The sequence below is a fragment of the Scleropages formosus genome, chromosome 8 (assembly GCF_900964775.1).
Source record: "Scleropages formosus chromosome 8, fSclFor1.1, whole genome shotgun sequence".
NCBI lineage: Eukaryota > Metazoa > Chordata > Actinopteri > Osteoglossiformes > Osteoglossidae > Scleropages > Scleropages formosus.
In genome coordinates, this window is record NC_041813.1 from 26,740,033 (window position 1) to 26,765,799 (window position 25,767).

General features: G+C 55.5%; 2 protein-coding genes across 3 annotated transcripts in view; both read right to left on the reverse strand.

Moving 5' to 3' along the window:
• Positions 1-625: 625 nt before the first annotated feature.
• LOC108936727 (voltage-dependent calcium channel gamma-4 subunit-like) lies at positions 626-10,749 on the reverse strand. The gene is made up of 4 exons (XM_018756272.2): positions 10,425-10,749; positions 4,400-4,483; positions 3,906-4,046; positions 626-3,476 (listed from the first exon to the last, which is right to left on the reverse strand). The coding sequence occupies exons 1-4, from the start codon at positions 10,645-10,647 to the stop codon at positions 2,914-2,916; spliced, it is 1,011 nt and encodes a 336-aa protein (XP_018611788.1). The 5' UTR covers positions 10,648-10,749; the 3' UTR covers positions 626-2,913.
• Positions 10,750-22,166: 11,417 nt separating this feature from the next.
• The window catches only part of LOC108937063 (protein kinase C alpha type-like), a 59,025-nt gene continuing 55,424 nt past the window's right edge, over positions 22,167-25,767 (reverse strand). For both annotated transcript variants that reach the window (XM_018756824.2, XM_018756816.2), the window contains 3 exons: positions 25,579-25,686; positions 24,626-24,766; positions 22,167-24,026 (listed from right to left, as the gene is read on the reverse strand). In XM_018756824.2, the coding sequence (XP_018612340.1) occupies positions 23,862-24,026; positions 24,626-24,766; positions 25,579-25,686 (414 nt within the window). In that variant the 3' untranslated portion in view covers positions 22,167-23,861. The remainder of the gene's footprint in view (positions 24,027-24,625; positions 24,767-25,578; positions 25,687-25,767) is intronic.

Below are 25,767 nucleotides of genomic sequence, written 5' to 3' on the forward strand. Positions count from 1 at the left end.
CAATTAAAACATTCACAAGGGGTCCAAACTGGCACATGGGGTGGGGAAGGAGAGTTGGACACTGATGGAAAGGCCACCGGAGCCGTTCTGAGCAAAGCAATTACCTGCCCGGCCCTCCAAGCTGAAAGCTCTGTATTCCACCCAGATCCAGGTAAAGGTCAGCTCTACAAGCAGAGGTGGAGACTTTTTTTAGGTCACCGGTGTTGCCGCGGAGCAGACACGGAAGTGGCGTCCGGCCCTCTTGGGCGGTCCGCAGGGAGCCGGGAACAGCGCAGTCCGTCTGTCTCCCGCAGTCTGGCTCCATTAGTCACGCTCAAGTTTCGTTCCCCTCCTGCACCGGTCTGAGAAAACGCTGCCAATCACCGATGGCCAGAAGTGTGCGGGAGGGGAAAAGGAAGGTGTTGGGCTCCAGGTTCGAGCTGCTGATAGCCGGAGATGCGGATGAAGGGAAGAGCGTGGACGCTATCCCCCAGGTCCGAGTTGCCAAACTGCACTTATGGAGCTGATGTCTGAGGATGTGGTTGTGATGAAGGACATAGTGCAGAAACCAGCAGGAATCAATGTACTGACGTAATGAGTCGGTCTAAATACAGGCAGACAAACAAAGACATACGGTATGCACACACACACACACACACAAGTGATGTAGCCAGAAAATCATTTTTGGGGGGACTGGTAATTGGATGTTGTTCTGTGCATCAATTCTGTGGGGCCTGAACCCAAAATTGGCCTTGGCTACATCCCAGATGGCAGAAAGCACACGTTGAAAATCTGACGGACGCACAAACACACAAACACACAGATCCCCACTTCAAAATATCATTAGCTCCTATTTTGATTTCTGACATTTACTTTCAGGGGACGTCAGTGAGAGAAGAATCCATTGTGGGTCGGTGTTGCTCTCACTGCCCAGGATTCCAGCTTCACTGATTTCCATGTAATTTTCCCACCACTACGGCCCCAGAACGTTTAATAACGCGACTTTAAAAGCTACCACGTTCGTTCTCTGAAGTCCCTGCAGCGTTGAGCGTAACATACGGCACGGTGTCCCAAGAAACCGTTCGAGTGCTGAACCGCGGGCGGTTCGCCTCTGTACCACGTTTCTTCGAGCGGATGCGGGTGCGATCGGCAAAATTCCGTTTGCAGCCGAACACCTTACGGTTTATATTTCCACGGAGGGCGGATATTGTGCGGACGGAGGCGTCGGGAGGGTTGGATCCCCTCAGGTGGGGCGGGACGCGCAGCGTTGACAAGCGGCGCGCAGAGACACCGTCGAAATCTCCCCCGCTCTCCCTGAAGAGCGACAGCTCTCCCACGGCCTTGCAGCGAGAAGAAGGTTTTCCGTCTGGATCAAAGGAAAGCGCCAACAATAAACACAGAGCCTTGGGCTCAACAGTACATGTTTACTGACCTCTGCTCAGCGTTCCTAGGAAACCAGTGAACGATCGCTCACATTTCGCCGACTTTCCATCGCCGCCTCTTCACCCCTCCATCCTTTCGCTTCTGGATTATTCTTTTGCTGTTGCCAAGCGCGTCGGGTCGAGCCTCGTGGTTCCGCCGCCCGCTGCGACGGCGACACAGGGGGCGCACGGCGGTAACGAGGCGGCTCGCCGTCGGAGCACAGTGCTGCTGGCAGGCTGACCCCCACCCTCTGACTCTGCCCCCCACCCCCCACAGGACAGAGTTTTTGAAATGGTCCCCGTGTCCAGTGAGCTGGTCGACGTAAATCGCCAGCGAATCACCTCGCGGCTCCCGAGATTCCTTGGGCCTCTGTTACTTCTCGGAGAAGAGGTGACAGCTGGCGCCCGTTCGCGTCGAGCAAATGAGCTTCCGTAATTCACGCTTTACATGCGTCCGATGACACGACCCCACGGTGCTCCGAGCCCACGGCGTCCCCGCTCCACTTCTGTCTCATGTGAAAGTTTGATTGTGCCCCCGTTACAGTGGTGCAACACCCTGCGCCTTTGTCACCAGGCAAAGACATCCTGGTAGCTCACGTCCCTGGGAAGAAGGTGATCCAAGCGGTCTGTGGGGGGCCGTGACACTAAATCACCTGTCTGTCTGTTTGTTTTAAAGGAAAAAGGTCTCCGGGTGACTTTTTTCTTTTAAAAATGTCGTCTTTCCCGCTAAAAATTCATTCGTTTTCTCAAAGTCCGAACTGATACCTCCCTGAGCCGAAGGGTGCGGATGGCAATAAGAGATGCGAGTTTTGCTCCCGGCGGTCCACGGAGACGGAGGCGACTCTCTGAGAGAGAGCGCTGCGGCTCGGCTTCCGAGTCTCCGGAGGGAAGAACCGGAAGGGACGCCACCGAGCCTGGAAGCGCAGCAAAAGCGGCTGTAAACTCAGGACGAAAAGCTAGCGGGCCTTGGTCACATACACGCCGAACACGGAGCTGAGCGACGGGCGGACACATCTTCACTACGTTTCAGCGCATCCTACTTTCCAAAGTCAAAAGCAGGGTGAAAAAAAGGTGAGTGTTTCGTACTCAGAGCAAATCACAGGGTTTACTGCAAATTGAAACAGCGATAATAAAATGTCGAAAGGAATTTGCAAAGTTCTGGCATACCGTCAAATGTAAATAGAACACCGTCACATTAAAGCGTAGCACATTAAATTAAGCGATTGACTGATCGATCGATAAATTAAAAAGGAGCAGAACAAAGACCTCTCCGGGTTTTTTTCAGCCGAAACAATAGGAAGCCTTCGAATACGTTAAGAAATGGTGGAGCGACTCTATGAGCCCGACGGCTCGGTGCTTCTGTCACAAGTAAGAGAAACGTCCCGCGTGCGATTCCATCTCCTCTTTCCGGAAACAGTGTGGGGTTCCCAGCTGACGTGTCGGCCGATGTTGCCACGTCCGGCGCTCTCGTGCCAGCGGCCCGAACTCTGCGAGGGGGGAACGGTTTTCGCTCTCATACGGGCGTGGTCCTCTTGTTCAGGGTGTCGTTGACGTCCTTCGGGAAGCAGTTGTGGATGTGCAGGAAGTCGGGGTCGTGCTCGGGGCTGTAGGGGCCGGCCGACGTCGCCTTCAGGGGGTCTCGGGTGAGGGTGTACATGGACAGCTCGCCTCCGGGCACAGGGCCCGGCATCTTCAGGCCCAAGGGGGACGTCTCCCGGGACGGCTCGGTGGAGCGGGACCGCGAGCGCGAGGTGGAGCGAGAGCGGGAACGGGAGCGGGAGCGCGAGCGGCGCCGGCGGTAGCGGAAGCTGGGCATGCGCGAGTACGGGGAGGAGGAGGACGAGGAAGCCGACTTGCGGAGATGGCGGCGCGCGCGGATGTACAGCTCCTTGTTGCCGTCGATGTAGATATGGACGGCCAGCACGGCCACCGTCTCGGACAGGATGAAGGCCAGCGCCCCGAAGTAGAAGGACCAGCCGTAGTTGTACTGGTGCCGGTTGTCGCCCTCCCTCTTGATGCTCGGGTCGCCCGTGTTGCTGGAGATGTAGACGATGATGCCGATGATGTTGCTCAGACCTGCGGAACACACAGAGCGCCGATCAGCAGCGGCCCACAGCTCACCGGCTTTCGCGCGCCGCCCTGCCGTGCGCTTGGCGCGTGCGCCGCCGCCGAGCCTCCGTGTTGCGCTGCTCTCCTGTGGCCGAACGCAAGCCTACCTCCTCCGACATCAGCCTCCACCCCTTCCAGCGCCCTCAGCTTACAGCACAGCCCTGCTCCTTTGTCTTTGCTTCAGCGCATCACCTGTTACATCACACAGATCCGGCGAACGCAACGCAGCGCTGCGCCCGTGAATGTAGCTGGTTGCCGCCATGAAGGCGGCGAAAGGGCGCGGAGCGCTGAGCCGAGCACCGCTATTCTCCTATTTCCTCCGAAATTTTTCACGTCGGTTTGTGCAGTTTGCCACTTTTTTTCTGCTGCGAGCCTCATCCGCCGCTGCGGTTTTACCTGCTGCCACGAACAGGATGCCGGCGAGGAGCAGGATGCTGTTCCTGTTGCCGTAGATACGGCCGACTCCCACGCACACGCCGCCGAGCAGCAGCAGGACCGTGCTGAGGATGGGGAACACGCTGGAGGCGCGGACGATGCCTGCAGAAAGACACACGTTAGCGCCCGTTAGCCAGGCGATAGCAAATGTGGGCTCGCAGGCATGTGCACAGCTCATCGCACGTTAGCGCACGGCTTCCTGAACATTGCCGAAGGTTGGCAGACAGGTTACCGAGCATTGGCATGAGTCAGCAGCCATTAGAGCGGGTCGGCGGTAGCACCGGCTCCGCGGAGCCCTTCTCGGTAACCGTGCCGCCGAGTTCCGGATTGCAGCGTGCGCTCTTGTGTGTGTTCGGCGGTAGACGAACGCTCGAGACAAAGGGCGGCTGCACACGTGCACACTTATGGTCCTGTTAAAGCTGAGAGGGAAGAGGGGGAAGCGGGGAGAAACTCACGTAGCAGGTACTCGGAGCTGTCCGTGTCGTAGTCGTTATCGTCCGGAAAGTGGTTGATCCTGTAACAGCTGCCCCTATTGATACCTGCGATACACAAGTCATTGCGGGAGCATTAGAGGCAGAACATTTAGTGCAGACCTGTGAAAATGCCTTTTGGGTCGTGTTCTGAGCTGCCCGAGCGTTCGTAACCGGGCAAGGAGATCAAACGAGCTCTCGGGAAACGCAACGCAAGGTGGTTTCAAAGCCGAACCACGTCATCCCCCCACCTCGCCGGTAACCCAGATCCCGCTCATCCGCAGCCCTAATCGAGCAAGAGCGGCGCTTCGGGACGACGCCGCGCCGTCCTGAGGATGACGCCGTGCCCGCTTCGACACCACGACAACCCCCCACCTGCGGCCCCGACCCTGTTTGGAGACATCGACAGAGAGCCCCAAGTGAAGAATGAGATGCATCATCCAAGAGGAGAGGCCCCATCCCAGAATCGTGTCCCTTCACTTGTGCTGTGCACCGTGCGCTTCTTTGAACACAAACCCAAAGCTCGTTCCTGATCGTACAGGATAGCAGAGCTCATCTAAAATACACCCACCCATTTCCAATAACTGGTCATCCAGTGTAGGGTCACGGTTCCGTGGAGCCTATCGCAGAAGCAAAGGGCGTGAGGCAAGATGCCGCTTCTTCGCAGGGTAATGACACACACACACAAACACACGCACTCAGACAGGCACACGCCAGAGTCCCAAACCCACCCGATACACGCGTGTCTTCGGACTGTGGGAGGAAACCCGAGCACTCGGAGGAAATAACAGAGGAGCTCGGGTAGAACGCGCAAACTCCATGCACACCGAGCAGCATTCAAACCCACCGCCCAGAAGCTGCGAAGCCCCGGCGCCCCACCACTCTACTCGGCGAAGACCAACGTACGCTCCCCCCGTACGGACGCGTCACAGCAGAACGGAGCGGAAACGAGGTCTAGCGCCTGTCGCCGCGGCACACGCCTCATCCCATGATGAAAACGAACAAAGCTCTCTGACAGATCCCAAACAGCGTGCTTTATAAATGGCGCTGGCGGGGGGCACACGCTTCTCGAACACACGTTCCGGCGAACAGCCGTCATTTCGCCAGACGACTTTGCCGCTCTCGACGTGCCGAGGCGTAACTGAATCGCAAATTGCCCGGAGCCACGTTTAAAACTCCTGCAGTCAGTGCGACAGGAGCCAAGCGCTTCGCAGCAGCCCGTCCCTTTGTTCAGCGTGAACGCGTTCGACGCGTCACCGGCGGGACCACAGACGTACGCTATGTGCGGCAGGCCGCTCTCTCGCTGCGTTACCCGGTAAGGATGTCGTCTGATATGGCCACAGGGGGACGCTGCTAAAGGCGCCTCTGATTGCCGGATAGGACGTCTGAACCGCGTTTCCGAATCACCGCGCACCTCGGTCGTGTCAAAGTGTACAGGGAGCACGACGTAGAGTAAATGAGAGAAAAACGGGCCTTGGCCACTCACTGAAGATGGTCGGCCCGTTCAGTTTTACTCGTTGGGCTGCAGCGATGGAGTAGGCAACATTTTTTTTTATTATTCCAGGCCTGTTGTTTCAAGCTCTCCAGCGGAGCGTACGGACAGGGCAGCAAACTGCGGCGCTGCCGTCATCGCGGCAGACCGCACGCACCCGCGCGGGTCTCCGTCTCGCTCCCTGCCGCATGACGGCGCATCCGTGTCAAAGCGTGGCTTTAATTGGGTCTAGCATCTAATCGGGAACGGTCTTTTAATTAGAATTAAATAGGTCTCGGGAAGTGGGGCACAAGTCTAGTCATTGTCAAGAAAAGAGGAGCGTGAGTACTAAAGGGAAAGTTCCAGAGGGCACCTCCAGTCTCCTGGGGCAGGTCTCCGTCTCCGGTTCGGCGGCCTCGGGTATCGGCGAGACGCCCGCGGTGACTCGTTTTATTCGGGTTCGCCTCCTTCTCGAGAATCGGAGGTCTGCTCACGCAGTGTCACTGCCCTGAATTGCATCTCGAACACGAATCCCTTGGGCCACATCTCACTCGGCAGCAGAAATCCTTCTCCGGGACGTCGCTTTCGTTTTTCCATTTCATCTGCCCAAGGAGCGCTTTTTGAAATGTATCCCGAAACGCCGCATTACGTATTATATCAGCGTTCGCTTCAATATGACGTTGACAGGAGGCCTGATAGACGACAGTGATTGATCGTGGAATATAACCGTATTCGGGTCGCACTCTGTCTTAGACGAAACATGACGGGACTGATTGGGAAGTGCGTTTAAAGCGGGACCCCCATCTCTAAATAAGTGCTAACGCTCGTTGACTGGCACAGCGACACTTGTGAGCGATGAACCTCCCCCAGGCCTGCATCGCCGAGCAGAATGGAGGGCCTCCTCTCCATGGCAACCCCGACTCTGAACCAATAATCAGATTTCCAGAGCATCTCCACGGATGCCTCTGACATCTTCATTGTTCTTCATTACTGTACTTCTTCCTGCACCCTCATCCAACACCCACCCCCCCAAAAAAAAAAAAAAAAAACCCACCAAGTCCCTCAACTAACATTCCCAAGACGCAGCTTTCCCGTGCAACAAGAGCCGTCGCCGAAGCGGCGCCCGAGCATTCACGTGAATAAATTAAGAGGGCGTCCACGAACTAGCCGCGGTTGATGAAATCACCGGCAAAAGCCGTTCTTCTCCTTCCCCAGCTGACACTGCCCCCTGCATGATTAACTTTTCATTGAAATTCAATATTAGAGTTAAATTTTAATACCTCTCATAGCGCCGAGCCTAACGGTACTGACTGATTTCCTAAAGGATTAGTGAATAAGTTAATTTGCTCCCACCTCCTGAAAAGCCAATCCGGCGCCTGCCTGCTGGGAAAGCCGTTTGCTCGTACGAGCCAATAAACAGGAAGCCCCCCGCTCCCTCGCCTTGTAAAACAGGGACCACCACATGCGGCCGGAAACCTTCCGGAACATATATTTGTGAGCAAGGCGGCGATGCGAAGCGACGGGTCTCGAACCCGCGTCGGCCGAACGCACGGGGGCCCCGCACGTCTCCCTCGTTGATCCCCATTACCGCTTGAACGCACGCCTGTGAGACGGGTTATGGGCGCCGCGCAGAGACGGGCGGCGCCGTGGGCTTTCCGCAGCTGCGCTTTCATTACAGACCTGTGGGCCGGCATGGGAATCACATCCATGTCTAACATTTATTTGCTCAGCAGACGCTTTCGCCCAGAGTAATTTACACAGCTGACAACGCGCTGCACAAAGCACAACCGATTCACACGGCTGGTTATTCTACCGAAGTTATTCGGCTCGATCGCCATGGAGACCGCGAGGGCGCAAAGGCGCTGCCCTCGGTCTCAAGTCCAGTTTGGGATTTAAACGTGTCAGAGCCCGTTTCAGCACCGCATTACGATGAGGCAAAGGATGAAGGATAAACCACCGACCGGTTACGTAACCGGGAACGTGTCAGGAAAATGTTGTGCGAGCGAGAGAAAAACACACTTCCACGCGTTGATCGACACGAAGAGCAGTTGGACGAAATCGAGGGGTCCCGGCTCCGCAGCCCCCCCCCCCTTCCTCCCGCCGAAGAAGTCGCTCCGCTGCGTTACTGCGTCTCAGGAGCTGTGGGCTTCATCGAGCCCCCATCAATTCACACTCATCCTTCTCCGCCTGTTTGTATCCCACTAATTTGCGTCGCCATGACAACGGGGCCAAACTGTCCTTCCACAGGTCATCCGGAAGTCACTCCAAGTAGCAAACAAATGCCTTGAGGCGGAGTGCGAACGGAGGGGGAACGCAGGCCCCTAGCATCCGTTTCGCTCGGCGCCTTAGGACTGGCACACATGAGGTCACGGCCGGGCGACGAGGGCTCGTCCCCGTGCGAGGAGGGACCTCGCATCTTCGCCAAACGCGAGACCGGCCGTATCTGCGCACATCGCTCAGCGGAACGTGAAAGAACCAGGCCGACGTCACGGTGGCGGCCCCGTCCGCACGAGGCGAGCTGGATTACCGCGGTACCGGCAATGAACGGCGTCGTGCCTTCCTGAGCGCCGGGGGCAAGTCTGCGCCGTTCGTGGCGAACCGGGAGGCCGGCAAGCGAGACACAAACCATTCGAGCCGGACAGGATATCAGGGCAGATGTTGTGCAGGGAATTCAAAGAAACGCTTCGCACAGCGGGACGCAATTTTCACTGTGTTACAGATTAGCGGAGTTGAGAGAGTAAAAGTGTTGCGACGCACAGCTTTTGACTGGGACGTAAATGGGAAACTATCATGTTAACAAGAGGACGTTGACATGTGTACAGTTATTGATCGTGTGTGAAGGGGAACATGGGGGAGCGGTGGTGAGCGCAGGATGGGGATTTGAACCTGTTACCGGATCACCGATGAAGACACTGAACGACGACTCGTGTGGACGGGGAGCTCGTGTCCAGCGCCAACCCCAACATGTCGCTTCTCATTTCTTCTTTAAAATACACCTCAAATGTGTGTTTTAAGAGCCTGCTTTCGACACCCGAGACCACGATCACAAAAAGCCACCACCTGCTCGAACCCATCCTTCAGCTTCAGAAGGGAGACTGAGGAAGAGTCTGGATCTTCTCCATAATCGTGCTCTGCTGAAAAGTCACGTTGACCTGCTGGACAGAATGTTGAAATACTCAACGTTACGCGTCCTTCTCCAAATTAAAGACGAGTTACCGCAAGCTGCGGAAATTAAACGGCACCCTGCCGTACCCTGAATATAAGCGGCCGAGGCTCTTTCCAAATTGTGCGGATGCGAAGGGTAACATTGCCTTAGAAAAAAAAACCGAACCGATGCTAAATGTGTAGGTAATAAAATCTGTTGTGGGCCTCACATTTTCATTTGTTTATTTTTTGTCGAGTAAACGAAGACTTGGTTCATCAGTTACAGGTTTCAGAAGCTACAGGAGAGACCCGAACTCGGATGAAATCCGTTCTACCGCTTCGGCGCAAGCGCTTGTGAAGCTCAGGGAGGGAAACGCTGAATTGACTCGTTATTATGGAACAGATTCCCTGGTAGCTCATTCATAACATTGTCTTTTCCACTTTTTCCCTGAACAATTACAAAAAAGCTTACCAAATCGTCTATTTTTACATCTTGTCTATGTTTCCATAGCAATTTCTGAGATGTGGTTGCCAGGCAACAGCATTAAATACAAAAAGACCTGAATGAAGGCAGAGTCATGAAGTGCATCTCTGTTCTGCGCCGCATCAGTTTGTTCTCAAAGTGCACTTTGGTCCTTTTGAAAGGACCGTGTGACAGCAGAGCGGCCCCCCCCACCCCCACTCCCACTCCCACCCCCACCCCCACCCCCCGGCACAGTCCCTGGTCCGAGACAGCGCCGATACCGCAGCTGCTGTAAGAGCCCCACGCGGGGAAGGGGGTCTTCCTCCCACACGAGGTACAGCGCGGCCTTTTACCGCGGCGTATTTCCCCCCGAAGGTGTGACATGATCATTTACAGCCTTTTACCGCGATTTACCGCTCGCCCTTCGCACCGCACCGCACCGCACCGCACCGCATTATTATTATTACTCTGTCTCTGCCAAGTGAGGGAAGTACTTTCACGGAGGCGACCGGAGTCAGGTGGCCAGAGAAGAGGAGCCCCGAGCAGGACACGCGGATGCGCGCGAACACGACACGAGCGGCAGACACGCGCAAGCAAAGTTGTGGCGGCCGAAGTTGGCGCGGCGAACGCGCTTCCACCTGCGGATTCATCCGTCGTCAAGTTCCTGTAAGAGCGAGAGCGCGTTCGTCCCTGAGCCCTGGGTGGGAGCGCGCACACACACACGCACGCACACACACACGCGCACACTTTTCGCCTCCCGGAACGGACGGCCGCTCCTTTCCTTCGCTGATCGCCCGCGTCCGTCCCTCCGTCCGTCCGTCGGATCGCTCGTACTGCGGCTGCACAGCGAGCTCGCTCCCGCCGCGCACTCAGCTCGCTCCGCTCGCGTGCGCGCGCCCGAGGTGCCGGCGCGCCGGTTGCGCCGGTTGTACCTTCGATGCAGCAGGTCCTCCAGAGCCCCGAGTGCGTGAGGTCGCCTTTGCCTTTCTTGGGCTGCGTCTGGATGTCGTCCGCCGAGATGTTGGTGGCGTTGCAGATGTAGGCGCGCGAGTAGAGCCAGTAGTCCGTGCCGATGGCGATGGTCATGAGGCTGAACGCCGTGAAGGCGCCCACGGTGGTGATGAGCATCTGCACCCCACGGTCACGCCACGCCATGGCCACAGCCCCGTCTAGAGTGCGAGGAGGAGCATCGCGGGTCACGGCGCCTGCTGTTGCTGCTGCTGCTGCTGCTGCGTGGAGCACATCTCGGCTGCGAGCTTCTCGTCCTGCGCGCTCCCCATGGATGGAAGTTCCCGAGCGCTGCCCTCCTCCTCCTCCTCCTCCTCTTCCTCCTCCTCCTCCTCCTCCTGCCGCCGCCGCCGCCGCCGATCCCCCTTAGATCCCCCCTTAGATCCCCCAAGTTAGGGCCTCTCTGACTTGTCCGCGGCAGGGTGAGGGTGACACACACAGCGCCGGCCGGGTGCGCGTCTTCATCTCCCACATGTGTGCCGGATCGTGCTTCGATCCAACTCCGCTGGCTTGTCGGAGGCGCGCGCGCGCTCGCTCGCGCTGCCACACACACAAGGACACACACACGCTCGCTCGCTCGCTCGCTCTCGCGCACACCAGCGCTCACACACACACGCACACACACACACACACAGTCGAACTCAAACTCCACCTTCGGCAGGAGCAGCCAATGGCCGGTAAACATGTAAACAGTGGTGCGTAACAGACAGGCGCGCGGCGGAGTTGCGGAGCTCTTTTTGGGAAAGACACGTGGAAACGGTGTCAAAGAGCCGCCCTGCGAGCGCAGCCGGGAGAAGAGCTCCGAATAAATAGAGTGTATCACTGCAGTAGTGTGGCGGATTGCGGGATAGGGTCCGGACCACCGCGACCCACACCGGGACAAGCGCTTAGCGAGTGACTGAGTGTCGTGTGAAAGTTCCTTCATAGATGTATTCCCACCAAAATATTAAATTCCACTTTTCCTGTTACCAGGGCTTTGTTCAAGTCCACAGTGTAGAGAATCAGCTCAGTGATTTACGGTTAATTCAGGGTAAGTACCTCGCTGAAGGCTGTGCAGCAGCAGAAGGATTCAAACCCGGGTCCTTTAGGCTCTAAGGGAAGAGTGCGAACGCCTGGACTACTTGCTGCCCACGGTACAGCAGGGTTCTGCGCGGCACCTCCGACACACTGTTTCCGCAGCGCAAAGCCTGTTTGCGGTGACACTCGGTGGCCTGTGTGCGGCACACACACTCCCAGTGCGTGTATGCGCTTCCCGCCAACCCGACGGCGTAGATCCCTGAGCGCGGGTCACAGGTCACGGGGCGTGGAGCCGACGGGGCAACGATGAGGCTGGTGGGGCTCCGCAGGGACCCCCGGGAGGAGAGGGAGGAGAGCCTGCGTGCACCCTTCGCTCCAGGGTACGAGCGCACTGAGGACGAGTGGTTGCCGACGCGGTGTTTTCCCCTGAACCGGGAGCCCCGGTGAGCGACGAGCTCCCGATCGGCAGCGAGCGGAGCCCCTGGGCTTGCCAGGCACGGAAGCCGCACCCCTCAGCACGTCGGGAAATAGTACCCCGGGGCTGGTGGAGCGGGTCGGGTGGGGGGTCGGGGGGGACCGGGGACACAACATGAAGTAACAGATTTTCCTGGAGGCTCGAAAAAAGGGCCAAAATTAAATGCCCTGCTTAAAGCGCCCTTAAATAGCACGGCAATACCGGAGAGGTTCTTGCCGCATTTTTGATCCTCCAGCTTTGGCCGAAGAGAACTCCACTGCGCCTCGGCGCCCAGCGTTCAGCCTTTTTTTTTTGTTTTTTTTTTTTTTTTTTTTTTGCTGGAACGCACCTCCAGTTTCTCCCTATCCATCGCTGCTCATTTTCTCAATTTGTGACCGAAGCGACACCTCCGTAGTGCCGCCCCCCTGCTCCACGCCAAGCCCCCCCAGGAGCGCTGTGGCACTGCTCACTGCTCCCTGAACGAGCCCACGGCCTCCCTTACACACTGAGGTCATGTGTGACGTGTGCGCAGCGCGTGTACAGTGTGTGTAAAGAGTGCACGCGGTGACCACATCCCCCCATCGCACGACCGCTCGCGTTCACGCTGCCGTCTGCATCGACACCGTTGTGGGCAGGCGAACGAGGCTGGAGACGCGAGTGCTGGGAATGAAAACCAGTGAGCGGCGAAGAGCGGGGGAAACCAGGAGCGAGGAGCGGCGGAAGGGAACTCGGGCCTCGACGAAAGTACCGCGGTAAAGAGCTACCGAGAAGCGTCTCTGTAGCAGGTCTCTGGGAGAAGGACATGCAAATCGGAATATTTTCCTTCTCTGACTCATTAATGAAGATAGATTAATGACAAAATGAGAGCGTCATCGCTGCCTGGCATGGCACCCGTCCATTTTTCCCTTCACAGAATATTGATTCAGACGCGACCGCTCACAGCACATCTCATCCGTGCTCTCGCTAACCCCCCGCATGTTCCTCACGCATCTCATATTAGTCGCGGGGAAGGTTTGCGAGGAGCCGTCGGTGCCGCGGAAGCGAGAACCAGCAGCTTCTGGGTTCGAGAGGCTTAAACTCGCTCGTCTCGGGTGGCCGGCGTGGCCGGCGCGGCGCGCTACCCGTCGAAAGTTCGGGTGGGCGGACGTGGCACGGGGCCAACTGGACCGTGTCCCGCATGTGTGGGAACTGCTGAATCGAGCTCCCGGGGGTTTGTGCTCAAACTTTTGACCGACACTCAATACGCAGAGACAAAGCTTTGGGCAAACGGAGTGTGAAGCGTGTGGGGCGCAAGCAGAATGCAGAATGTGACGAGGAGGAGGTTGGAGGGAGCTCTTGGGCGCGGGGATCCTAGGGTTAAGGATTCCATATTCTTTGTGAAAGCAGGGGCGGAGAGGAGTCGGCGGGGGGTGCGCTTCTTCACGAGGAGAGGCGACACATGCTGTGCGAGGCTGCGTTTCGAACCCCGGCCCTTTCATGCGAGGCCCCTCGATCCGAGCGATTCGCGCGCGACGTCTCGGTGAAACGGAACGTTCCGGAGCGCCGTCACGCGACGCCGTCTTCCTCGGGGGCCGAATCACGGCCCGATTCAGCAGCCCCGCCGGGGCTTCGTTTCCCGTTTCGCGCGTTTTTGTTGCGCTAAATGCTTTTCATTTGCATCTCTGAGTGCGTTTTCTTAACGACGGAGATGACTGAACACTCGAGAACGCGGCTGCCGCGCGCCCGGAACGACGGCGAGGCGCGTCCTGGAGTCGAACTCGAGTCCCTCGAAGCATCGCTCTAGTCGCTGTGGAGGAGGGGTGGGGGCACGTAAGGCAGCTTTGCGCACCGAGCCTTGCCGTCCTGGGACTGGACACGGCACGCACACGCGCACACACACACACACACACACACACACCGCGTCACACCCGCCATCCCCCAGTTCCTGCTGCGCCGTCTGGAGAGACGCGTCACATCGTGGACGTTACCGACACCTTGAAATATCATAAACCTGCCGCGGCACGGTGTGCATTCTGATCTTTTGCAAATGTACGATCAACAGCTCGATTTAATTTGGCCCCCCCCCCACACACACACACACACACAGATGCACACAGAGGCCTCCGTCAGGTCTCTATGATCTGTGCAGCTATTTAATAAGCTGAAGAAATGGTTGCCATAGGGACGTACAAGTGGCACAGACCGGAGGCGGAGCCATGCGGCTCCGCTGGGGGTCAGGAAGGTCACCGTTGCCCGGAATGGCGAGCGTGACCCTGTACCTGAAAGATGAGAAGAAAGGCCTCATTTGCAGGTATCTCCTGCAACCGGCTCCCATGAGCGCGGCGCACGCGAGGCCACCCTCAGAGGTGTTTGGACAGCAAGGAGAGAGCGAGAAGCAGGGAGAGAGCGAGATACGGACCGAGGCGGAGAGCGACAGAGAGGGGGCGCGGTGACGCGGGTAGAACTCCAGCAAAGTAAGACGAGGACAGAAAAGAGAGAGTGATGAGCGATGCGCGATGCGCGATGAATGAGTGAGAGGACAGAAAGAGCGAGCGAGCGAGAGGGCAAAGAGGGCAGGGAGAGCTCTGCGGCCGAGTGCGAGGAGTGCGCCGTTCCTGCCCTCCGGTGTTTTCCCAGGGAGGAGGGATACGTGCGCTGGGCTGCCGCTCTTTGATGTCAGTGGGGAGAAGGCTGTCTAGACGCGGCGTCCTGCACAAGAGGCAGCGAACATCATAGCGAAGGAGCAGCCGAGACCCGGCTGATAGGAGCGGAAGGGCGACGGGCGGGGAAATAGAAATTCTCCTCGGGTAGCAGGAGCTGCTCTGGGCCGCTGACGACTGCGGCTTCAGCCTTTTTGATCGATCTCGCACGCACATTACGTGAGATCATCGATCGTCGGATCGCTCGTGGCGGTCCGGGGCCGAAGCCAGCAGCCCCAGGTGCCCGGACCGAGGGCCCCGCGAGCTCACGCCGCGTTTCCGTGTCGTCCACAGCTACAAGTGATGTTTGGCCACCTTCCCAGACAGACCATGCGTGGACTGCCAGGCATCTCATCGCTCTCCTTCTCCTGTAACTGGAACGGAACCGCCCACGGAGCGGAATTCAGCCGGGACTTCCCACCGCCGGGTTCTCTCCGGGTTCCGCCGTGAAGGCGACGCCGTCGTCGGGGACGATGCGCTCGGGGGCCGTTCCCGAAACGCACCGCGGGGTTGGGAGCGCAACCCGAACCCCAGGCTGGGAAACGGAGAGAGGTCCTACGAGAGCCGGGCCCGTCCGTCCCTTCGACGTTACGGACAAATACGTGAGGGTTAGGAGGACGGAATCAAGAAAAAGACGCATAATAACTGGCCACAACAGTTTGGTGCATTTGGTTCCACTCGAAACACAATTGTGTGAACAAGCAGACATGTGAAAGCACTCGGAGTCTGACCAGCCCGCTCTTGGTCTACAATGACGACGATGATGATGATGATGATGATGATGGTCGTCATCATCATCATTGTTTGAGTAAATGAACCGAGCAGTGAAAACACAGCAATTAAAGCGCCGTGTGTTTTTCTCTCCTCTCCGTCCGGATGACCGGTTACATCACACACCTTGATTTGATGATTGGCTGCTCTTTTGTGTCTTCCAACCAACAGCGGCGAATGCACAGACCGGCGCTGCTGCTGCTGATGCTGCTGCTGCTGCTGCTGTCATGGTTACGAGCCACATGTAAATGCACACACATCACCTCAGTCAAGAGGCAGCGTTCCGCTAAATGGTGCCACATTCTGCCGTTTGCGTGCGACGCAGCGCCGAGCCGCTCGCCCCTCTTCCTTTTGAAAGCGCGCCTACCGTTGCGCCGCTCCTCGGGCCACGGGGTCACCGAGGCGCGTGTCAAAGGTTCTCGAGACGTGGGCGCACGTCTGCGGCACCGCCGCGCCGCCACGTTCCCGCCGCGGAGGCTCATCCGTCGGCCGCTCGGACATTCCGTCGCCGCCTTGCCTCACAAAGTTGCCTCGTTCGCGAGAATTCGCCGGGGGTTCGGAACAGGCGGCTCCGCACAAGTTCAGCGGGTAACCGGCGGCCCTTTCGCAGACGCCGTGGCGGAGGAGGCCTGCGCGGGAGCAACGGCGCCACCTAATGGCGCCCGGCGAGAGCCGCGCTGCCCACACAGCCACAGCTCCGATTCCATCAACATGCCTCGTGTGAAAAGAACACATCTGACAAGTGCCTGCCTTGACTGATTAAATGCACTTATTCATTCGTTTTTTTTGTAACCTGATTTTTAAATATCTGTATTAGAACACGGAGGTGAGCAGCAAATGGAAAGGAAGCTGTTGCCAGGTACCCCGGCAAGTGCGGAGAGACTCGGGCTTCCAGCAGAAGCAAATTTTAAAGCCGTTTGTGACACATGTATGAAAGCTCAAGGTGTGCGAGTCGGTCAGCGGAACGTCGTGTGGCCACACGGGTGGGCCGGAGGCGAAGCGCCCCAGGAGACGAGGCCCCGTCGAGGCCAAACCTAGAGGCAAAGCAGCGGAGAAGCAATCGGGGCGCAGAATCGGCAACAGAAATGCCCGCGATCGCTGGGACGTCGAGCAGCTCTCCCCTCCCCGCGTCTCTCTTCGTCTTCTGTCCAGCTGCTTAGGATGTTCTGGCTTGATTATCCTTTCCTTCACGGGCAGCTGGCCTTCCTTAGGCTGCACCGGCCGGGGCCACGGCGGGTCCGCGAAGTCCGTCCCGGCCCGTCCCGGCCGGCGGCCCCCGGCTCGCAGCCTTTACGCATAAGCCGCTATCGGTATTCGTTACGCTGCTCCTGGGATTTCGCACTAATGCGGCAAAATGGAAGCGGGCGCAACTTCGAGCGCGCAAAGCGTCCGACGTTCGGAAGAAAAACTCACAGCAGCAGCGTGTCTTAGCGGAGTTGCTAAAATAAATAAGCCGTGGCGAAATAGACAGAAAATGAAGGGGAATGAAGCGCGAATCGTGCGCAGACTGAGAATGGGTGGATAATACGCGGCTAAGCGTGGGGAAACATCGAGCAAACAAACTAATTCGCCACAGAACTAAAACCCGTGTAAGAGCACGAGAACCGGCTTAGAAATCACCGCGCTGGCTTAAGGGCGTCCTTCCGGTGCCCGTGATTTACTGCAGCCTACGGCCCTGAAGGTCCGTATTTGGACCTTTCTTCCCGAACACAGTGTGCGACTGCTGTCGCCGCACGTTTCATTACGTTTATTACCTACTCTTCCTTTATCCATACATTTTTCATCATATATATATTTCTTTATGCATTTTCCCAACAACAGGAAGACGCGAAGGATTTGTGGCAAGACGAGGGTCATCTTGTGCCCTGCTGTGTCCCGTACCTCGGATCCGGGTGCTCGGCTCTATACCGTACCGAAGCACGGAGAAAAATCAGAAACGATGTCTTACGGCTGCGGGTTCGGACTCGGGGCGAGATCGTCGTCGAGAAGTCAGAGCAGTAACCGGGACGACGGAGAAGGGAATGACCTCTGTGGGTCAGAAGGAGACGAAAGGCAACGGGTCGGCTGTGTCGGGGGCCTCCGGTCCCACTCGGAGTCTTGTCCCCACAGCGGTGTGGAGAAACGGGCGAACCGGCAGTACGAGGCCTGAGCTGCGGGGGAGCAGAAGCAGGAAGTGACCGGAACAGGGACTGGGGGGTTGTTACCCCCCACCGGGAAGGAACAGCTGCTTAACCTGCCCCGCATTTACATTTATTTATCTTGCTTTTCTCCAAACCGCTGTAACTGACCCGTTCACAGAGCTGGGTGATCTTTACTGGATCAATTCAGAGTGAATACCTTGCTCAAGGGTACTACAGCAGGAGGTGGAATTCGAACCTCGCGATGCAGCAGCTTTCACAACCGCACTGCCCTCAGAAAACATCTCTGTATGGACCAGCTCAAGCACAACAATGAGACTGGAAAATGATGCAAAGATAACAAAGTAGAGCTCAGTTTGTGAAGCCAGTGGAGCAGGAGAAGATCCGGAGCGGCAGAAGGGAGTGGTTGGAGCATCTGGACGGTGGGACCGGGGGGGGGGTTCCGAAAAACGAGCCCTCGTAGCATCGTCGCATCGGTAGTTTGTAGGATTTAAGCATCATGTAAGACTGGGTGGCAGTCAGAGGCAACTGTGACGGCAGTAATGTGAACGGTTGCCTGGCAGCCGCTGGGCGTAGGAGTAAAGGAGCAGGACGTGAAAAGCAAAAAAAAATGGGGGGGGGGGGAGGCGGAATCGTGGAAAAGTGATGAGGGAGATGGCAAACATCAGAGTGTGACCTTTGACCCAAGCGCTCCCTTCGCTCTCCGCAGAAGGCGTGCGTCTCGGCCCACTCTCTCGTTCCGCACAGCGAACGTTCGGCACGGCGGGAAGGCCCAGGGGAGCCGGGCGCGAGTGCCGCTGAACCGCCTCCTCGGCGCCGTACCGGAGCGGGAAAACGGGGGCCGCCAGGACGAGCCGGAGCTCAGGGTCCCCCGTCAGGACCGGGTTTTAACGTAAACGCGGCCCTCCGCCACGGGCCCGTGATCCCCAGGGGTGGGAGAGACGGCGGGGAAAGTTTGGGGACGCGTCGGGAGGGCGAGTCACGGCTCAGTGGACGCGTGCAGAGACAGGCTGGAAGAGAACGAGGATCGCGGAGGGGCCACATCTGGCTCTCCCTCCTCCCCTGGCGGCGCCGTCCGGAGCAAGAATAAGGCTTCGCTCCTTCGCCTGCGTTGTGTAACAGACAACTGAAGCGCCGGAACCCGCGGCCAGAAGGCGACGGGTGTGCGGAAGCTCCTCTGGGAGAGGCGCTAAGGCTCAGCTGCGTGTCTAGCGCTAGAGCTCTTCTCAAGGTCGAATGTGCCCTGCGAGCGGTTCGTACGGGAAAATGCTCATCCGGGACAGGATGTCAAGCTGGAAACGAGAAGTGACGCCCTGTGGCTTTTCGCACCGCAGCTACCGGAGTACGTGTGCGATGTACGCCTTCCCTTGCCGTCTCGCTCATGCCGTTGCGCGTTGTCGGACACCCGCACCTGCACCGCCTGACCACAGGAGGGCGCCGGCACGCGAACGCGTGGGACTGCTTCTCTTTCTTACTCGGCCCCCATTTTCAGAAATACTTCCAAAAATATTGCTTAGTCAGAGCTGCTGCCGAGCGCAGATGCAGCGGAAAGAAAAACGTCGGTGGGAGCGGCTTCCTGCGCGGAGGCGGGGCTACTTCAGCACCAATGGGGAGTGGCGCGGCGGCGGTGGCACCGCTCGCTTGGCGGGCTCCGAGAAGACCACGGGGACACGCGTGGCTACACCGCGCACCACCGGGGGCACCTCTCCCTTGCACCCTCTGCCCGAGCGGAGAGGCCCGGGGTGCAACGGTCGCTCCCTAATTCTGAAACACGGAACATTCTAGTTACTTCACTTTACACTTACACTTTAGCAGAATGTTTTCTCCAAAGCGAAGCGCAGTTCAGTAAACACGAGGGTATTTCCCAGCCTTAGGTGCAGACAGGCGCTTGTCGAAGCACAGCTGCTCTCTGCGATCAGACTGTACCGATCCCTCCAACGTTTCCTTGTTTTTTCCCCGCTCTTTTAAAGAGGCTTGGAAAGGCCACTCCGCCATCGCCCTTCACATCCGATCGCCGAGGGACAGGGCCGTGTCCTTCCTTAGGGGGACCCACGAGACTGTGCCGAGGGCCGCGGCACCGGGCTCTCATTTACATTTCCATTTATTTATTTAGCGGATGCTTTTCTCTAAAGCGACTTACAATGGATACTGTGTAGTGTTATGAGCCCACACACCTTATTCACCGCGGTGACTTACACTGCTAGATACACTACTTACACTGGGTCACTCATCCCATACAGCCTGCATTCGCGTCCTGTGAATGCAGTCCTCCCACCAGTGGGGGGCGCCACCGAGCTCATGGACGACGTACAGAAAAGCGAACCCTGCTGCGTGGGCCTGTTGTGACCCTCTTCAAACAAAACCCTTGAAGCATCTGACGCAGAAAAATAAGGAAAAATAAGATGAGTATCAACATCAAAAGGGCAGGAATATCGCACCGCAACTCAAAGATTAATATAAGGCAGCCAAAAAATGAAATGTAAAAAAAAAAAAACACAAGCAGTCGCACTGGAGATATTCGTCCAGTCAAAAATTTAAAAAAATCACTACTGTGCCAAATGCCTTTCACAGGGTGGATTTCCAGTTTAGCCGGACATCACGATGTACGTTAAAGCGTCACGTCAACAGTCTCCACGAGAGGCGAGTACACGCTCGTGAGGGAAAGGGTGCGGAAGAGCTCCTGACGGAACTCACGCACTCCCTGGCCGATGAGCACGAGGCCATCGGTACGGAAAATGGACATCACATATCATTCTATTAAAACTGACCTGCAGGGATTCCACCGCTTTAATCACAAGGAGATTTCTAACCTTCATCATAGTTAATACGTATTTAGCAGGTTTACGTCGTGAATAAGATCAGTTCCCTGGACGCTGACTCTCGGCGCTGCGTTCGGTGACGCTTCTTTAAAGCGCTTTGAGATCACAGCTGAAACGCAGGGACTGATGCCCCGTGAAGGTTTTTATCACGTTCGTTTTTTCCACCTCTTCTTCTCCCTTATATAGCTGTTATTATTCCGTCGTTCTTGTATTTGCCAGCGGAGCCGCCGCAGAAAGTTGGAAACGCTTTTCGCATTATTACTGAGAATGGGCTCAGATGATCGAGCAGAGAGACCGAGGCCCATCAGGGGAGTGTAAGGCCATCTTTTCTGTTACCTGTGTGTAAGCTGGGGAATAACCGTCCGCACTTTTGCCCTGAGATGCGGAGTAACCCTACCTAGAGTCGGTGGTCATGGAACCCGTCTTGCTGAAAATCCCGCTCGGCAGTGGCGTCCCCACCTTTCGATAGGAGAATGACAAGATCTGCCGCGATTCTGTTAATGTTCACAGCAAGCTGGACACTGCTTGAAAATATGGTACCTCTAACTGTGCACCGTGCTGTTCAAAAGACACATAAGGGGGGGCCCAGCAGAGGACGAGGAGAGCGAGGGGCCTTGAGCAAAGTGCGATACCAAAGGAGCGAAACGGGGTCAGCAGTCATGGAGTCCAGCCAGCCGCTTTAGGAGCCGTCGGCAGAGAAAGCTGCATTGAAGTGCATCGCTTACCAGTGAGTCCATCCCTAGTCGTGGCTTTGGCAAGGTCTGGTCTTGCGACCAGGATCTGACATGAAGCAAACCCACTGAGCAGACAAAGCTCTCAGATGGATGCTCCGTGTCCCGCAGAGAACCACAAGCTTGCATGTGCCATCAGTTAATGTACCCCCTGGAAGCACAGCCGTTTTTGGGCGAGGGACTGAAAATCATCACATTTAAACAATTCTGGGGTTGGTACCCAACTAGGGCCCGCTAACCGTGGTTACCTTGGAAACTGGATGGACTCTGAGACAAGCTCTCCACAGACCACTTAACTCCAGCAGTAGACATCTCAGCTTCCGTCCTACAGAACGAAAAGCTGGTCCAGGGCTCGGAGCGCTCTCTTCATCTTGGTTAGTGGCCTGAGAATAACCGGCGGCCAGCTTCAGGAGAAAGAGGCATTCATTAGAACTCCCGGAGAGAAATTGCCCACTGGAAAGAAGATACTGCGAGCAATAATTACTCCACCTGCTGCATAACTGTGTAATTATTAGACGAAGATAAGGACTTCCCATTACCCTGTTATAAAACAATTTTAATGCGTCTCCTTAAATCTCATTTGTTCCCGCCCGCCCCGCCCCCCCCGGGTGATCGGGTTTCCTTCTGAGGATTACCGCCGCAGTACACTGGTGAAGTGTAGTGTAACGCAGCGATGAGAATTGGGTTCCATACAGAAAACACGATTGACGCAGGTGGAGACCAGACAAGAAAGCAACGTGCAGCACTGCCCAGAGTGTGTTCAGTCAAACAGTAATAAAACCTACATCCATGTACAGCAGTACAGCGTACAGCTGAAGGGACAACCGGTAATTCACTATGTGTGACGTAGCATCTAGAAAAGCATACTTCCAAAACCTACACGTTTTACGGAGGGACATGAGGACGGGAAGAGCGATGGATACGTGGCACACGTGTTTTCCAGGACCTCGAAGATCCGGCAGCGAAGACAGGTAGCGTACACTCCGTACAGCACAGGCGATGTTTTCTCGTGGAACACACACTGCTATACATGCTGAAAGGTACAACAGCAGTTCCCGTACTGGAATGACATCTGCCAAACTTTATTGGGTGCGAGTCTGTTTATCTGCGCTTTTGACAGTCTGCTATCAGTACAGATAAGCCCTGAACACAATGAATGAAGCACGGCTGTGCCAGTGCTAAACCTGGAGTAAATGTGAACAATAAGAACCCGCAGCATGCAAATAAAGACAGCAAAAGTGTACTGAGTCACAGGTAAGATTAAGGTCCATTTTTAGCTCATAGGATGCAGTCAGAGCAAAACATGTCCAAAAAAACCAAACAGCACAAGCAGACGCCCGCTGACCACTAACACCCTCGTGGGCCCTTCCTGTGCTCTTGCCTTTAATGGACATGTTTTACCACGCAGTATAATAAAAGCAAGTTCAGTCCTTGATATAAAACTACAAATTGCTATATTTTCTGAGACAACTTTTGATACGTACAATATATTCAACATATTGTACTAAATAACAGCGTTCGCTGATTGTTAATGTGGGGTAAGGTTTGCTATAACATCAAAATGAAAGATGTAAAAAAAAATCTGTCCGGAAATAATAAATCACAACAATCGTTATCGTTTAACATTGATGTTAGAAAGAGTTCATAAAGAGGACACAATACTGAATGAAACAATATCATAGCCGACCTTGAATGTTTACAGTAACATTATATTTCATGCCAGGAGGAAATGCGCATTAACTCAGAATGCAAGCATGCAACAGAAAATTGCATGGTGGACAAACTGTCTTCATAATGAACATTCATCTTCAACAAAGCAGCACGCTTTCGCGAGAAAAAGGACATAATAAAACCTTACTTTCCAAACGGAGAACAATGTTCTTCCTTCTTCGGTACTCCTTACAAATATTTCTTAATTTTATTCTATATATATATATTCAGATATATTTTTCATATTGTATATAAATGAATTTTATTTACGATAAAATAAGCCTTTTGCCCAATTTGCTGTAAATGGTACATCTTTATCCAGTATATAAAATTATTCAATGCGATAGCAGACTGAGAACGACACGATTCCACACACATTTCTTAAAGTAAGTGGAAAAACTTCAGACAAAGTAACTGGAATTGAGACCTTAGAATCAGAGGGTTTACAGAACCAGCAAAATAAAGTGTCCTTTCATTAGGCTGCATTCGGAGATTCTGGGTTTTAAACGTGTATCCAAAGGCGTTTCATCCCATTATTTGACATGGTGACAGGTACAAAACATAACCATAAATACAGGTGAATATCTCATTTTTAATTAGAAAACAGTGAGAACCCTGTAATTCCAAGGTCTTGGATGTTGGTGGCGCAGTAAGTATGTGGTGGCCTCTCCGGCACCAGGGAGTCTCTTCTCGAACCAGTGATCCCCTTCGATCCTCTCCGATTCTCTGTAATTCCCTCTGCTGTAGAGGCACACAAAGCAGACAGGTGGTGGCACTCTCTTCTTGTCCAGGGCTTCCTTCAACCAGGCCGAGACCGACCGCGTGCTACGGCCCGGCCATCTTGTCTGCTGCTTGTTAATCTAGTGTCTCGGGCACAAGGTAAAACTGCAGGTACATTTATTTTCTCCTATGGATTTTGTTGCTTGACTCACAAATGAGCGGTCAGAAGCCAGATTTGGCCACAACGCACGTAGGCTATTATTAGAGATACAGGCCACTTCTCCGCCATCTGGACGGATGGACGCTGCGGTGTTCTCCGGGGCTCATACCACGCTCTGCTGGGAAGGGTGCAAAAACTGGGGGTTGACGTAGGAGAAGCCGGCGAACTCGCTCTGGTCGATGTTGGTGATGACCAGCTGGTCGGGCGGTGTGAGCACGGGCTGGGTGCGCGTGAAGAACCGGTCAAAGTTTTCTGCCCCTTTGCCACACTGCGGAGAGAAGAGAGAGAAGTAGAGGGTGACACACGTGGGACCGTGCCAGAACGTGAGTGCATTCATGCGCCTCAATCTGTTATCACTGACAACTTGTATCCACCCTGGACAGGAACCCAGTCCCTCCGTCCCACACACACACACACACACACACACACACACACACACACACACACACACACACACACACAGACACTATGGGCAATTTAGAGTCACTCATTCACCGTAAGCATATGTCTTCAGACAATGGGAGAAAACAGGAGCACCCAGAGAAACATGAGGAGAGCGTGAAAAGCTCGCAGAGACTGAGTTGGGTTCGGACCCACGCTCCATGAGCCGGGACACACGTGTGCTAACCGCTGCACCACAACACGATGCGGCAATGACGCAAGCCAAGGCCACAGAATCCCAGGGTTCTGGCCCTCTCTTCCTGCTATAACGCTGTGAGCGGCCGGGGATGGGACACAACACCCATCAACAACATGCGTCCCACAGCGAGCACCCAGCGCAACCAGCTCACAGTCATCCCGCTTTTCACACCTGCTGACTCCGGGGGCCCCAGCTCTCGTCTCGCGCAGGGCGGCCAAGGCACTCACCACTTTCGGCTTGAAGGGCGGCTGGATCTCACGGTTCTGGAGCCGCTCCCAGTCGATGCGGCGGAAGAAGGCGTGGTCTCGGATGTCCCGTTCGCCCTCGGGGCCACAGCCGAGGCGCTTCGACGGGTGTTTAGTCATGAGCTGCGAAGGTCAGACGGCCAGCGGAATTCGGCAGCACAAACGGGAGGTGCAGGAGACACGAGCACATGTCATTAGTCATGACACTACGAACAGTCCGAGGTCATGGAATTCATCTGTGTTACTAGTGTCCTTAACTGCATGACATGGTGCCTGAAACTACAAAAATAAAATAGAACTTAAAAATGTTTTAACTGCGCAAACCCATAATGGCTAACATCTCAAAACTATTTTTGCCAAATGAAATAATTCTGTCCCTGCACAATCATTTCTATTACTGCACCAAAGGCAAGTCTGTCGCTAAGAGATGTACTTCATGGGTGCCACTTTGCTAAAAATGTTCCTTCCAAATTTAGAACATAAAAGCACATAGAGTGTGCAGATGCAATTACGACAACAAACGGAAAAACGCTTTTGTCCTGTTCGTGCTCGGTATTTATCCCTTGAAAAACATGTTTCCACGAAAGGAGATTGAGAAGCAGCCCAATTACATGTGTCTGGAAGCACTTTGCTGCTTTGTTTCCCAGAATTCAGTGTGATGGTGAAAGATCGAGATGTTCCGAAGGAAAATGTTAAACGTGAATTAATGCGCGAGACGGGCACACAAGGACCGGTCTTCCCCCCGGGAAAGCACTGAGGACATCATTTCGTGTCAGTATGAAAGGCAGCGGCGGTGGGAGCGTGATGGACTAAAGCAATGCTTCTCGGTTCGGCTCCTGAAGGCCTCAGATGTGTGACAGCGCAACCCGCAATTCGCCAGACTGGACCGAGGACGAGTCGCCGCCTCACTCAACGGCACCATTGAAATCACTCACGCCCTTGCAGATGGACACGGCCTCCTTGGACATGGATTTGGGATAAGACACGTTGTGCTCCATGATGGACTGGAAGAGCTCGTCCTCGTCTTCGCCGTCAAAGGGGGGCTTTGGGTGACGAGAGGCGGAGCAAAGGAAACCGTTACACGAGAAGAGCCACTTTGCAAAAACGGCCCCAACTGCGTGGAC